The sequence below is a fragment of the Sinocyclocheilus grahami genome, unplaced genomic scaffold (genome assembly GCF_001515645.1).
Source record: "Sinocyclocheilus grahami isolate Dianchi unplaced genomic scaffold, SAMN03320097.WGS_v1.1 scaffold234.1, whole genome shotgun sequence".
Taxonomy (NCBI): Eukaryota; Metazoa; Chordata; class Actinopteri; order Cypriniformes; family Cyprinidae; genus Sinocyclocheilus; species Sinocyclocheilus grahami.
In genome coordinates this window covers 1,781,473-1,797,554 of record NW_015505413.1, presented here as the reverse complement: position 1 = coordinate 1,797,554, position 16,082 = coordinate 1,781,473, and the positions used below count along the sequence as shown (strand labels likewise).

Genomic DNA, 16,082 nt, shown 5'->3' with positions numbered 1-16,082 from the left:
ATTATTATTATATAATATTTATATAATATATACATATATATATATATATATATATATAAAAATAAATAACTGTACAATTTTAAAATAAAAATATTTATAATAAAGATAAAATTTCATATAAATAACAATCCATATTAATTTAATGTATTCAATACAAATGTAAAGTAATACATTTATGTAATTTAATATATTGATGTGTGTGCATAAATTATAGATATAAATATTATTTTAATTAATATTATATTATATTATATTATATTATGTTATGTTATGTTATGTTATGTTATGTTATGTTATGTTATGTTATGTTATGTTATGTTATGTTATATAGTTTCCTACACTCTTAAAAACAAAAGCTGAGGTGAGGCGTCTTAGTGTGCTGCTGGGATCATAACACACTGCTGTTTTTATTGAAAATGTTCCATCTTTTCACTGATATTTTAGTCTCATAGGGTCCATATGACAATATTATTCTGTCTGCATTGTACTCTGCATGTCCGTCTGTTGTTTTTGCGAGATTTCTTTAGCTGTTTTAGCTTTAGACATTATTAGAGCTTTCTTGACATGTTTGCATCCCTTCATCTCGAACTCTTTGCTTTTCTTTGAACACTCCACTCTGCTGAGCTGGTGTGATTTGTAGCTTGTATCTGCCGGGTTTTGATCTTTCACTCGAGTACCATCTATATATGAACCAGTCGTTTTGTGATTCACAACATCAGAGAAGTAGCTCCCTTGTAAAAAGCATTTCGAACCATTTGAAAGGTGACGCCCACAACAATTTATGAGCTGATGAGGTTAAAAGTCAAGTAATTCCCACCATCCTACATCTGATGAAGATGTTTTTTTTTGAAAAAATTCAAATAAATGCAAAAAATGGACCAGTTACACAGAGTTGCAAAGACCTACATGATTAAAACCCTTCAGACCCTGTTAACATGCAAGTAAACTAAGGCTAAATGTTGATTTAGGACACGCACCACAGTACAGTTTTACTATAAATATTTACCTTTCAGCATCTTGACAGCCACCGTCACGGCCTCTTTAGGTTTGTCCTTGTCGATGCCCAGAGCTTCAGCCATCACTACCTGCCCAAAGCAGCCCTCGCCAAGCGGTTTACCCAAAGTTAACCTGTACAAACAAACACCAAAAAACACAAACATTACAGAGAAACCCAAAGCTCTTGGCAGGCAATATTTATGCCCATTTGCATGAGCATTTCAATCCATCCAGACAGACTTTTTCAGTCTCCAGATGCGATTATGATGCCAAAAAATGCTGTCTAGTTTGGAAACATGTTGCATTAGCGACATCTAACCGTATATCAGAGTTGCAAGTGCGCGTGTTGTGTTTACTTAACTCGTAGGTGTTAAGTGGATGCCCTTTGCCTTCCATTGCAAAGCTTACATTAGACACTAGCGAGTGTGACAGCTGAATGTCTGGCTGGGAGATCTAGAGTTACGGTCCTCTGGGGTGAGCAACAATATGCCTTTGGGGATTTACAGACTTTCTTAAAGTGTGCAAGAGAAGGCCAGATACTGGGGTTAACGCTTGACTAGCGCACTCTGGTCAAGTGCAAAAAAAGATTAGAGCATGTTTCAGGAGAGTGTTGTAACGTATACATCAGTTAAGAGACTCCCACCTTTTTAAAGGGCTAAAGTGTAGTACATTTATATATATAAAGCAATATATAATTTTCACATATGTGACCCTGGAGCACAAAACCAGTCTTAAGTCGCTGGGGTATATTTGTAGCAAAAGTCCAAAATACATTGTATGGGTCAAAATTATTGATTTTTCTTTTAAAACTCCAAAAGCGCCTATGTTTTTTTTGTGTTTAGTGTAATATTTGAAATATATATAATGTTATTTATAAAGAATGCAAACCAAGGTGTGGTTGACTCTTAACTTTTATAAAGAATATCTCTTTGGATTTGAGACTTTAGTCTTTGCAACTTTACAGATCTTCTTTATGCACCAAGAGCTTGTAACACTCCAAAGAGAAAGGAAAACTTGAAATCGCATCATATGACCAAAAAACATTAGGACATAATCTTATTTATTTCAGATGATGTATAAATCTCAATTTAAAAAAATTGACCCTTATGACTGGTTTTGTGGTCCAGGGTTACAAATGTATATTCTCTGGGTAGATCCAAAATATAAATGTATAACATATATAGCATTCCATAGTAATATTTGTATATGTACACATGTTAATAATATCTATATAATTATTTTTTGAATGTGGTATTATATGGAGCAACCATACATTTCAACGATATATTTTATGTATATATGCAACTTTATTAAAACAACATGGGCTAGAAGGTATATACATAATACTTCAATAATCTTGCTTTATTCACAACTTCAAAAATAAATTATATTACAGAGCATAAAACAAAAAGAAAATAATTTATTTTATTTATGGACTAACTCTCCTTTTGAGAACAGCTCAAAAATCATCTTAATTTCATCAAATGAGCTTTTGGGAACTTTTTTCAGCTAATGTGTCCCTTAATTAGCCCTAGTTTGGAAACAAACCCACACTCAAACATTAAAACACAATCACACACACTTCATCTTCATCCCTCATGATAACTGTGACATTCGACCTCTTGCCCTGCCAGTGGCCCTCAGTCAACCTTTGATTGACAGGAGCTGGGGTCTGTCCCCGGCCCCCTGCAGCACTGGGCTATGTAAACATTCACACCCGCACTGGGGCCCGCGGCCGATCTGAGGCTGTGATAACACAATCCCCCTCTGTGCTGTACGGTCAATGGCGGCCTCTGTCTACTCCAGCCCACCACAGATAATCAATGTTATGTTTATCCTACATGCCGACCGCAAACGTTAACATTCCACAGTTTTCAGCCCAGCATGCGCCCTGGGGCACATCATGCGGGGATGAAGACAGCAGTCCAAAAAAAATTTAATAAAAAAAAACTTAATAGCTTAAACTTTATGCTGATAATGAATGAATGAATAAATAAACATTTATGTCTAATGTATATGTATTAGTTGTATGTAATATATTAATTAATTAATATATACGCAATTTTATAATAAATGGTATAATGAATAATTAAAATAATTATTTTATTTTATAATAAAATTAACTACTTTTTTTTAATTAACTGTATATGACAGTACTGTTAAAAAAAATTTAGAAATTGATTTTGAAAAACCTAGAATTTATATGTTTCCAGTAAAGCTTATCAAAATATTATGTACAGTAAAACGACATTATTATTATTTATTGTTATTTATGATATTTAATAATAATTTTAAAATGTGCAAATCAATTTAAATTAATTCTTCCAGTAAAATCAGTTATCAAAATATTATGTACAGTAAAATACAGTAATTTATAATATATTAAATATTTTATATAATTTAAATATTTATAAATGTACATACAAGACTGATCATTTAAAAACATCTAGAATCAATATGATTCCAGTAAAATCAGTTCTGAAAGCATTATGCACAGTAAAAAAGACAAATAACTGTATAGTATTTTTGAAACAATAACAATTCCCTACAGTGTTAATTTCGTTGAGGAATAATTTGTCATAATTTGTCAACAACATTTATTTCACAGACGAACAAAAACTCTTTTTGAATGACGTAAATCTATTGACATTTTCGTCAATGAATAAAAACTAGACGAAAACGTTAGGGAGGGACGATTTGGGAAGAGATTCAGAACGAATCTGCTGCGTGGTTCGGAGGTTAGATATATGAACCGGCAGGACATAAGCTAACATACACTTGTTGCATGTCGCATAAAAAGTTCAAAAATGTCAATATGTGGGAGTAAGAGAAGAGCAGACATATAGATAAATCTGACGACGCAAGAGAGAACTCAATTCAGTCCGGTTTTCTGAACAGGTTTTCTCTCACAGAGTGTGAGTACTCTTTAGCGTCACATGAACAGTGAATTACACACAAAATTATGTCGAATTGTCTGTTTTGACGAGCATTCACGTAAACACAGTTGATTACGTCTTAAGTGAACGTAAACAGTAGGGAGAACGTGTATCAGAACATTGCATCCATTGCAGCTGTGCATTTCGGTTTTAAAGGGACAGCAGCCTAATTTAGTTGCTATTGTCCGAGTCATTGATGTTAATCAAGCAACAACAGAAAGACAGAAAATCACTCACTGCTCTTGACTGAAAAACTTGAGTAGCCCTAAAGATTAATCTAAATGTATTTATAGAAACAAATATGTCTGCTTGAAAGAATGAAGAATATGGTAAACAAGTTGCTATCAAGAATGCATAATTAGCCTATATAACCATTGGTATTTCATTAAAAAGAAGACCACGTTCTTGTTCTTTATGAGAAGTGGTTTTATTTAATTTTAACACAAAGGCATGTTGTGTGTCACCGCAGTTAAATCAGTGTCTATCATGATAAAACCATAATATCAAACCTATATAATGAGTTTGGACATTTTAGAGAAATGCTTAATAAATGCACTGTAACTAAACCCATTCGATTTTAGCCGACTAAATTTACTGTAGATTTACTGTAGATAGAAAACTAGACTAAAACTAAAAACAATTCAGATTACTAAAATATGACTAAAACTAAATGGAATTTTAGTCAAAAGACTATGACTAAAACTAAATAATAATTTGCTGTCAAAATTAACACTGATTCACTATTTACGCTTATGAATTGAAAAATGTAGGCCCTGAATATTATCTACTTTCAATATTAGAAATGTAAAAAAGAGAGAGAGAGAGAGAGAAAGACTATATCGGGCAATATTGATATGGTTGCCGGTTGAATACATTTCTTGTTGGAAAGGTTTCTAACAAAATCTTTTCTTCCGTAAGTCTTGCGCTCCTTACAAAAACACGTCTTAGCTTGTCTGCCCAAAGGCAACGATTCCTTTAGTGGGTGTGAAGTCAAAAATAGAATTAACATAACTGGCCATTAGTTGTGAACATGCAAGGACTGTTATCCAGTAAAAACTGAACAACTCCACCTGCACTTGTTGGGTTTCAACCATTAATTTAATAAATAAAACTTAGTTCGAGTTTAGAGTTGAATAATAGCATGTTAAACTGCTTACAAATCATCCTCGAGACAATCAAAGTACAAACAGACTCCTATTTAACCACCATTTTTGTTACAGATTGCTTAAACAGGCCTTCTTAGTCATTAATTAGGAATCTGTAATGTTTTGGCAACACCACGATAGTGGATCCATTGTAAAACATCCGAGAGTCTGAGTTTCTCTCATTAGTCACACGATCAATCGAGGTCACAGTGTCAGAAGAGAATATGTGATGCTAACAGAAAGTTATCTGGTAGCCACTTGTATATTCCATTATATAATGAGAAAAATGTGTGTTTGGTTTCTTTAAGAATAATAACGGCTACCGAACAGAGGCCTGTGTTGCGTTATGAATGATTGATTGTACATTGCGCCTGCATAAGTCACAGGTTAATAATTAGACATAATGGGATTGTAAGCGTACAAGGAGATTAGCTTCACATCACAATGATTTACAAGTGGAAAAATGCAAGATTATGCTTTGAAGTGACGAACGCGAAGCACGACTCACTCTAGAAACTGCGATGACTGACACCATGGTAACAATAGCAACGTTTTACCGTCATGCACGTTTAGTATCCGCTATTTTTAACCAATGAAATATGACAGCAACCAAAGACTCGTTATGTTCAGTGATTTTAACTAAACCACCGTTGAGTTTTGTTTATATTTGGAAGGTTATAGGGTTGCCATGTTCACTTATTATTAAGCATCTTTGGGCTCGGCTCTTTACGCAATCCAGTTTATGTTAATAAAGTAGGCAGATCGCAATATTTTGGTTTGTGGCTTATTCTCAAGATAACGCGTTTGGATTTGAGTTAATTATGGGCTTGTTTTTATTTGTCGCTTTTTTCTAGCAAGATCTGGCTAAACTAATGAGTCAAAACATACACTGTGATTTCTTGCACCTCAAATACCGAAAAAAAAACCGCGTTCAAATACATCATTATAAAACGGATAGTTCCGGTCCTTGATTCTGATTGGTTGAGCCGCATTCGAAGCTGTTGTATATTACTCTACAAACACACACCTCTGTTTACGTTTGTCTGCTGCTTGGCAACCACTTTGCTGCAACCACAACCTTTTCTGAGGAACTACATTGTTTGGTGGAAGAATACTGTTTTCATTAATATCATTACACTTTATTTGCTCTGTTTTATTTTGTGAAACCTAACTACGAATATGGAATAACCGTTTTATAAAAGCAATAAGCCCCTTGAAGCCGTGGTTTACTCGTGCCTAACAACGCCCCTTAGCTGTTATAAATTCACTGTAAACCGTGGCTTCTTGGGGCTTATTGCTTTATTAACAACCAGTTGTTCGGTTGGTTTCGTACACACTGTGTAGAATTTCCATAAATGCAGCTGTCACTGCCTACATACGGTTGTCACTCCCGTAAAAAGGTTAAGGCTAGATGGTATACAGATTCGTATATTGGGCATGCGCACATCAGTATAGCGTAATCTTTTGTCACACGGTACAATGATAATTACTGTTTTTACTGTTTGTAAGGGGTAGGTTTAGGGTTGGGGTAGGTGTAGACATTACTAATACACAATCTAATAGGTAGAAAATTAAATGTATTGTTAGCTTCCAGTTTTAGTTGTATCCCTTCTAGCCACAACCCCGTAAAAAACTGAACTGTGTGTACAGAACAGGATTAAGCACTAGAAGGTGAACAGACAACCGAATTTAGCTGCAGTGTGTATGTGGGATTCATGAACCTGGCTGAAATTGCTCACTTGTCTCTGGAGAACTCCCAGCGCGGGTCCTCAGGGAGGTCGTACTCTGGAATAGGGTCATCGTGGGCGGAGCTACGGCGAGTGGTGATCCTGACCAATGGTGTGCTAGAGCTCATGGAGGAGCTGGAGTCAGACGACACCTGTAAGGGGAAAGATGGATGGCTGATCACCTGAGTCTTGAAGACAGCACCAAACATTATTAACACCTACATGTGTGTTTGTGATTGTGTGCATTTAGCAGCTCAACATTATCAATACAGGAAGCTGTGACTTACACGATGCAAATAATAGCACAAAATATAGGGTAAGGTATCAGGCTTAATTGAAGTTACCTACACCTAAAAGCCATGCATTTTTATTTTACTTTTTTTTTTTAGGTTTTATAATGCATCATAAATTTGCTCAAAATGTAATGGTTTCAAAGAATGTTTCCAACTTACCACCATATAGCATACCTTCAACTTCTCAACAAAAAAACTCGGCATGTTATTCAAAAATTTACAACAAAGACACTGCTGTACAAAACTAAAATGTACAAACTTTTTTTTTAAATATTTGATCTAGAATAATAGAACAGTTGTTCATATATATATATATATACATATATGAACAACTGTTCTATTATTCTATTATTCACATTCATAAAGTAGATTATATGTAAAAATATATATTTTATATATAAAGTTATAATCAAAAATATAAATTATAAGAAATAATAAATTATAAATATAAAAGTCACTTAGAATAGAATTATCTTCTCTATTATCTCAGTCTCAGTTATCTTTATATAATACATGATATACATCTTAATCATGTAAAAGTCAACATGTTATACCAATAATTGAGATTATATTTTAAAATATATTTATATATAACAAATATAATATAGAAATCAATATATATAAAATGTATACAATAAAATATATCATCATATATAAAATATAAATATATTAATTATCTCTGGCTCAATTATCTTCATACAATAAATTGCATTAAAATATCATGATTTATTATACATAAAAAGACATTTAAATATTACATTAAAAAAAACATGATTGGATGATTTGAAGAATCATTTATGTCCGTAGCACAAATGTCCAAAACAAGTTAGATGCCAAAAGGCAATACAAAATAAGAGGCTGGTTCGAATCACTAAGCATAAACTTGCCTTAGAAACCCCGACTAATTTCATAATTCAAAGATAGATCATTCTTATATTAGTGTGTGTATGCAGGTGTGTATAAGATCTCTAGAACTCTTTATCTACTTTCTGTTACCTGGCGGCGCAGAGGGATCTGTTTGGTCAGCTTGTGCACTGCCGGCTGACTCCCGAAATCAGGCTTCTTAGCCGACGTCCTCATTCGACAAACCACCACGATCACCACCATACAGGCGATGAGAAAGACGCCTATGCAGTAGATGGCGATCTCCACATAGTCTGGAGGATAGTCTGTCTCGATGGCGTCTGGCTCAGCTGTAGAGCAGCGAGAAGGATCAGAAAGAAGTGAGGTGACAAGCTAAGAAGGATTTAAGACACTCCTCAAGTCATACAGCCGAGGAATAATGCACCAGAAACCTTAATGTTGGACACAGCACAGTTTTAAGATGGTTATGAAGGAAATTAAGGTTTTCAGAGCAAGATGTTCTGCCAGTGATAACAAAACAGGAGAGGAAAAGACGAAGGTGACTAAAGAATTACAAGATGCACCAACACACACATACTTGACATACTGATCAATTTCAAACTATTAAATGTTCTACAAAGTAGTAAAATGGAAATTTTATTTAGATGTTCCTCATGCTTAGCTCAGAAAACACTTCATTTAAGTATCAACTTAAAGGGTTAGTTCACCCAAAAATGAAAATGCTGTCATTAATTACTCACCCTTGTGTTGTTCCAAACCCGTAAGACCTTCGTTCATCTTCGGAACACAATTTAAGATATTTTTGATGAAATCTGAGGGCTCTCTGACCCTCCCATAGACAGCAAGGTAACTACCATGTTCAAGGTCCAGAAAAGTACCAAGATGATCGGCAAAGTAGTCCGTGTGACATCAGTGGTTCAACTGTAAAATGACGTCATTACGCCGGATCTGGGTCAGCGCCGCCACACGCTCGCGTCATGATACTGCCGTGAACGCGTGTCCACAAGTGACGCAGTGGAGACGAAAATGTGGAATAAAGTCGTTATTTTTGTTTTCTTTGTGTAAAAAAGTATTCTCGTAGCTTCGTAACTTTACAGTTGAACCACTGATGACACACAGACTACTTTTTCGATCATCTTGGTATTTTTCTGGACCTTGAACGTGGTAGTTACCTTGCTGTCTATGGGAGGGTCAGAGAGCCCTCAGATTTCATCAAAAATATCTTAAATTGTGTTCCGAAGATGAACGAAGGTCTTACGGGTTTGGAACAACACGAGGATAATTAATGACAGAATTTTCATTTTGGGGTGAACTAACCCTTTAAGTAAGAGCTATAAAACGAATTTGAAGTTTGGAGTTCATATTAAGACACGTGAGATTTCTGGTGTCTTAGCAGAAAAATCTGAGACTTAAGCCTCAATTTGATCTCAGTTTAATAACTGAGATATTAAAGAGATCTCCTTGGTGATCTTTCTTTCCATCATAGCATATTTCCTGACATTCAATGGCCCCTGCAAACATACACACGCTCACAAAATGGTTTACATATGACCACAGTATTGAAGTACTTCCTGACACTTGAGGTCTTTCAGAAATGCACACTTCATGGATACGATCACACACACACACACCGCACGCACGCACAGTGACTTCCATCTGTCTGACCGCAGACCAGTAAGTGGTGCCATTTGCGGTCAAAGATTTGGTCTGTTTCCTGGTCAGGATGTAGTGAGGTGCACACTGTTGCATTATGCATGTTAGCATGCACACAGGATGCTGTCTTGTGCATGACGACAGATAGCCTTTGTTTTCGTAAAACTATGTTGAATTCACTAATACTCAGTTAAACCTGTCCAAATTTTTTTTAAATGTACCAAAAGATCTAAACCTTTCTGTTCTAAATCACACTCAAAAACACACACAGGCACAGACACAGAGGTTGTGAAGTGGCTCTAATAACTAAGAAAGTCCAGCATGTGAGAAGGTAAGCAAATATTGAGACTTTCTTTAGAGAAGAAAGCAGTTATTAGAGCTGAAATGGAAAAAGACTTTGAAACATATAGGACATATTTTATCATCATTAACACCCTCATGTCATTTTAAACCCATCTGACGTTCGTTCGTCAACAAAACATTGCTCGTTTTTGTACAATATGGTGACCATACGGTTCTTAAGACTCATGCAATATAGTCTTACGATTTTATTGTGTGTGCAGTTTTATGCAAACAACAGATTACTGAACAAATTCTCTAGGTCTCCCATTCGCAATTTAACAAATTCTTTGATATATCTGGACATTTTTTCATTTGTTGTTATACAGAAAGTCAGTCAAACTTTAAAACAACATGAAGGTGAGTAAATAATGACAGAATTGTAATTTTAGACTAACTATTCCATCAAAACACGTCTTTCCAAACATGCAACCACTAAAATGTTAGTTGGGAACAGAAAATTGAAAATAATAGGGATCTCGAGACACTTGGGTGCAGTTTTATTTTGTATATTTTTATATTTTATTTTTAATTTTATTATATATATAAACAGTGCAGACATTTAAAAATGACAAAAACACAATACAATTACTAAAACAAACTAAAATTAAACAGAAAATATAAAAATGACATGTAATTTAAAACATTTTATAAATTATGAATACATTTATAAAAAATTTTTTAGATCTGTAAATTCAGTGTGCGGACATTTTTTTCTTTGGGAAATATTACCAACTATAATAGCATATCTAGTAGAGCTGGGACATTAAATCGATGCATCGCGATTCGTGGATCGATTCTGAGATTTTCGGAATGCATCATGATTCTCTCTCAAATCGATTCTGAGCTTAGTTTTTAACAGCAGATGGCGCTCTAGGCTAGTTTTTAACCGCACACTCAAATGCTCACGAAGAAGAGCGCTTGTGCGTTCGGCTGAGTAATGTAAGTGGTTAAATGTACTTGCACATGAGCTTTTATGATGCAAGATTAATGTAAACACAGCCCACTGTGAACATCCTTGTAATTCGCTTCAACCTTTTTGAACTTTATGAATGATTATTTTAGGTTCAAATGGTGCATGTGTAAGGAACTGGAAGCAAGCAGAATATAGCTTTTTCTAAAGCATGCAGCGCCATCTGCTGTTAAAAACTAAGCTCAGAATCGATTCAAGAGAGAATTGCGAAGCCTTCGGAAAATCTCAGAATCGATGCAGAATCATTTCTCGATTCGCGATGCATCGATTTATTATCCCAGCCCTAATATCTAGTATAATGCTACTAAAAGTGCCAAGTGCCTCTTGTTCCCTCTCAAAGACCAATGGTGTGCTATCAACCAACGTGGCTTCGACATAAAGGAGGCGTAGGTACGGAAGCAGTAGAGGACGAGTGTATACCTGGAAGCACCGTCAACCAAGCAGTGTGATAGGAGATCCCAATAGAGTTACCCGCCAAGCACGTATACTCGCCCGCATCCTCGAAAGTTACATTAGGCAGGTAGAGCACCTCAATCTCTTTGTCCGTAGTGTTCACACCTGCCGTCTGAGAGAAACAAAGCAGGAAACGCAGGAGAAGAGGAAGATGGGAGGGAGATACAAGAATGGATGGAAGAAAGAAAAGAAAAGAAACAAATCAGACCCATAATACCAAGAAGAGAAAAAGAGATGTTCAATGTTGTACTTCCCATCTACGCATTACAGAGATGGTAGATGTTCCACTTCAGGAGAGAGGATCGTCAAATAGGAAGGGCAGGATAAAATCATAAAATAAACGTAGATCTAAACGAAGGTCGAAATCTCTGTACCCAACACAGGTGAACCCACCAGATCTTCAAGGGTTCATGCAAACACAAGTGAAGAAACATGGAAAACAAGCCGCTGCCTTTTCGCCAAGAAAGTACTGAAGAAAAGCGATAAATCAAAGGGGAAAAAGTAGGAGGGAAACTTGACACAGAACAGAAGGCAGGAAGGCAGTGGCAATGACAGACCAAAGGCTTGTTTCCATGGCCGATTGGGCACCAGGAAAGATCCACCAAAAATAAGAAAAACACCAGACCACACCACACCGGCTCAGCGAAAATCTCAGGATCACCACGACGACAAAAAAACAACCCAAAACACCAGCAGTGGGGAAGGGGACGCCGGGGGATCGACGTCTCGGTCTCGTTTTTACCTGCTAGGACAGTGAGCCAACCGGACTGGCTGACCTGACCGATATAATTGGACACTTGGCACGTATATTCACCAGAGTCCTCTTCCGTGACGTTGGTGAGCATGAGCACTTCCACGTCCGAGCTGTTTATGCCCGAACGCTAGGGGGCACCGCAACAAGGGACAAAAACACACATATGGGAACTTACTCTTTAGGAGAGCAGAAAAGGAGGCAGCACCACCCGTTACATGGAATAAGATATATGAGAATATCTCCTGCAAGAATAAAGTGTTTTTGCATCTTCTCATTCTTTCTAAAAGAAATCAACTGCATCAAAACATGCATGTTCCCCAAAATGCAAGGATAAAATACATGGAAAAAAAGAGGCCTATACAGCCAAAATGAAAACCAAGCCTACCTTCAACACCCGGACATAAGGGAGTCCATCAGGACCGTAACGGCTGCCGTTCTTCACAATGTGCTGCAGCCACTGGATGTGAGGTTGAGCGTCACTGTAAACTTTGCAGACGAACTTAGCGTCCTCTCCGACTTGCACAGTGACGTTGGCTGGAAGGCCTGCCTGAAGAATGGGCCGGTGAGGAGAGCGTTCTGACAGAAAGGATGAATGAGCATTATTATATTAATGTTTACCAAGGACACTACTGTTTCAGTCTGTAAGGTCTTTTTGAATGAAGTTTTATCTTCACAAAGGCTGCATTTATATGCTCAAAATTACAGAAAAAAAATCAAGATTATGAAATATTATTGCTATTTAAAATAAATAAATAAATATTTTTATAAATGCAATTTATTCCAGTGATGCCAAGCTGAATTTTCAGCATCATTACTCCATTGATACATGATCCTTCAGAAATCATTCTAATATGTTGATTCGCTGCTCATTTCTTATTATTATCAATGTTGAAAATGCTTAATATTTTTTTTATTTTGTGGAAACTAGCCCAATCTGCATGGTAAGACTATATGCGTAAAACTATATGCGAACTATATAAGTGAAACTATATGCGAACATACAGTGTTCAGATCACCACACCTACCGTCCTATTAGGCTGCTGTCACAAAACAGAGGCTGTTGCGTTATCTCTACTGATAAGGACTGAACAAACAGATGAAGAAAGGCAAAGTGGGGGGAAAAATAAGACAGATGTACAGTGTCCACCGTATATCAGCAGCAGTTCCTGCAGCGTTGGCGTATCAGAAACCTTCATTTCATTTCCTTTTACCCCTTAGAAATGATCATATAAAATAAGAATGCTGTGATTTTTGTTTTCCAAAAGCCACAATAATGAGCAAACTAGTTTTGAGTAGCTAATACATGTGAAGTTTGTGAGCAGTTTCCTATTATTTGAAAAAACTGACTGTTTATAAGGACAAACAATTTTCAGTGTTACTTTAGTATAATTATATTTTTTATTAAAGGGGTCATATGACGTTGCTAAAAAAGAACATTATTTTGTGTATTTGGTGTAATGAAATGTGTTTATGTAGTTTAAAGTAAAAAAAAAAACATTATTTTCCACACACTGTACATTATTGTTTCTCCTCTATGCCCCGCCTTTCTGAAACATGTCGATTTTTTCACAAAGCTCATCGGTCTGAAAAAGCGAGGTGTGCTCTGATTGGCCAGCTATCCAGTGCGTTGTGATTGGCCGAATACATCAAGCATGTGATGGAAATGTTACGCCCCTTAACATACTGTGATACTGTGATCCCGCGACGAGACAAAACCAATAAAACGCATTATAAATGAGGCATTTGTTGCATCCAGTGGGGACATAATTACTGATTATAATGACTTATACTGTCTTTTTATGCATTGCGTTGCATCGTGCCGCGTAAACATAAAACCATGTCTGCATTTGTGATCGGAGAAACAACAAACGCTACTCTACACTGCTCAAAACTCGCGTTTGAATCATCAGTGGCAAATCCTTTAAATATGAAAGTGTACTTACACTTACATTATTTGTCAGAACACCGGCATTGTAGGTTATACTCTCCCAGGAAACAGTCCTTATCCTCCGTAAAATGCGTTGCTCACATCTGAATATTTGGGTTGAACTGTTCTAGAACAGTGTTGTAAATACAACTCAACCACTGATTTCTAGTTGTGTCCTCTTTTGGAAGGCCAAACAAAGTAGTTTCGCTTTCATAACGAAACACACAGCGTCTCCATGTCATGGCAGCGGCAGCAACAATACTACAGCGAGAATCAAAGTTACGCCTTCTTTCTTTGCGTGAACATTTGGGCGGCGTTATGCAAATCTTCCCACACAGTGATGTAGACACGTGGGGGCGTGTTTAAACGAGGCGTTTTAGGAGGGTGTGGACAACTCTTAACTTTTATAAAGAATATCTCTTTGGGTTTGAGACTTTAGTCTTTGCAACTTTATGGATCTTATCTATTCACGAACAGCTTGTAGCACTCCAAAGAGAAAGGAAAACTTGAAATCGCATCATATGAACTAGGGCTGGGTGATTTCGCAAAAAATTTAAATCTCGATTTTTCCAGAACGTTTGACCGATTCTGATGAAACGATGAAAATGCTTTTAAAAAATCTCAAAAGTCAAGGTAATTAAAATTCAAAATGACTGAAGGTATAACACCAGTAGACTATTATTAACTATAAATGTTCTTTAAAAACAACAGCAGCTTTTAGCCTGTCACCATGACGCAAACATGAAATATCAGACATACAGTAGTAGTTCTTTACAGGTTTTTTATTCGATTGCGCTGCTTTTCCATTGTTTTTTTCTATGTAAACATGGATGTGTTTGACTGTTGCGCTCGCGTCTCTTGCAGCGTCTCATGCATGAAACGCCATTCTAAAAACACTGCGCTCAAGTTAAAAGAAGTTCACTCCCATCTTCTTGCATGTTTTACCTATTCCACTGCCCGCGTCGCATCTTTGGCAACACAAAAGCGCATTCTGTGTTTCTGTGTGATAGCTCTATATTTATGGTCCTTCACAGAGCGCGTCACACGTGACCGGTTAATCACGTGCGCCGACATGCAGACATGCATTTCTTTTCTCTTTACTGTTAACACCGGCATATTGTCAAAGTGTCTAATTCTAACATTTGGTAATATTTCTATTCAAAATCGCTATTCCTCAATTTCTAAAAAATTTAATTGAGGCAAAACAATAAATTCGAATTAATCGATTAAATCGGGAAAATCGCCCAGCCCTAATATGAACCCTTTAATAGTTAGAGTTTTTATGTTAATGTTTTTATTTGAATTTTAGTCATTTTTATTAGTTTTTGTTTTTAAAATATGCCTATAATTTTATTTTTATTAATTTTTATTACAGTTTTAGTTTTATATATTTTGGTACATTAACTTGGCAACTAAATAAAATAAAATAATTTTTTTCCCGGTATTTTTTTTCAGGTAATTATTTTATTTCAAGTAACAATTTATTTATTTGTATCATTACTTTTTAATGGTTGTAGTTTTAAGTTAACTATAATAACCCTGCTTTGGTTACAGTTAGAACTACTGCATCACGTTTTCCAAAGAAAAAGGGGGAAAAAAACACAAACTAAACAGACTACAAACACACACCTCATTGTCTTCACAACACAACATTACTCTTGCCCTGTAATTGTGACACGTCTCCTGGTTACCCCAAAATACACACACACACACAGGCATGATGTCACACATGAGATGTGGAGAGGTCAACCTTCACAGACATGCAGGGAAGGTTTGTGGGGGAAGTAAGAGGATTTAGGACTGAGGGGCACAAGAGGGGGCACAAGAAAAGCTCAAAACAATGGTGCAAAGCAGAAACAGAGAGCAAAAGAAAGAGGGGTTGGGGTCAAGGGATGCAGAGGATAAAGGATGCCCAACAGATGGGCAGTGAAAAGAAAAGACAGACAGATGAAGAAGAACAGAGGAGAAACAAAAAGGTGGAGAGACAAACTTTGCTGACACACAAAGATCTAAACCTTACAA

At 36.2% G+C, this 16,082-nt stretch overlaps 1 protein-coding gene across 1 annotated transcript in view; it reads right to left on the bottom strand.

The window, feature by feature from the left end:
* The window catches only part of fgfr2 (fibroblast growth factor receptor 2), a 53,649-nt gene that overhangs the window by 12,499 nt on the left and 25,068 nt on the right, over nt 1-16,082 (bottom strand). Inside the window, exons 7-11 of the mRNA XM_016288799.1 lie at nt 12,519-12,709; nt 11,347-11,491; nt 8,088-8,290; nt 6,817-6,956; nt 1,007-1,128 (exon numbers count right to left, since the gene is read on the bottom strand). Of these exons, the coding sequence (XP_016144285.1) occupies nt 1,007-1,128; nt 6,817-6,956; nt 8,088-8,290; nt 11,347-11,491; nt 12,519-12,709 (801 nt within the window). The remainder of the gene's footprint in view (nt 1-1,006; nt 1,129-6,816; nt 6,957-8,087; nt 8,291-11,346; nt 11,492-12,518; nt 12,710-16,082) is intronic.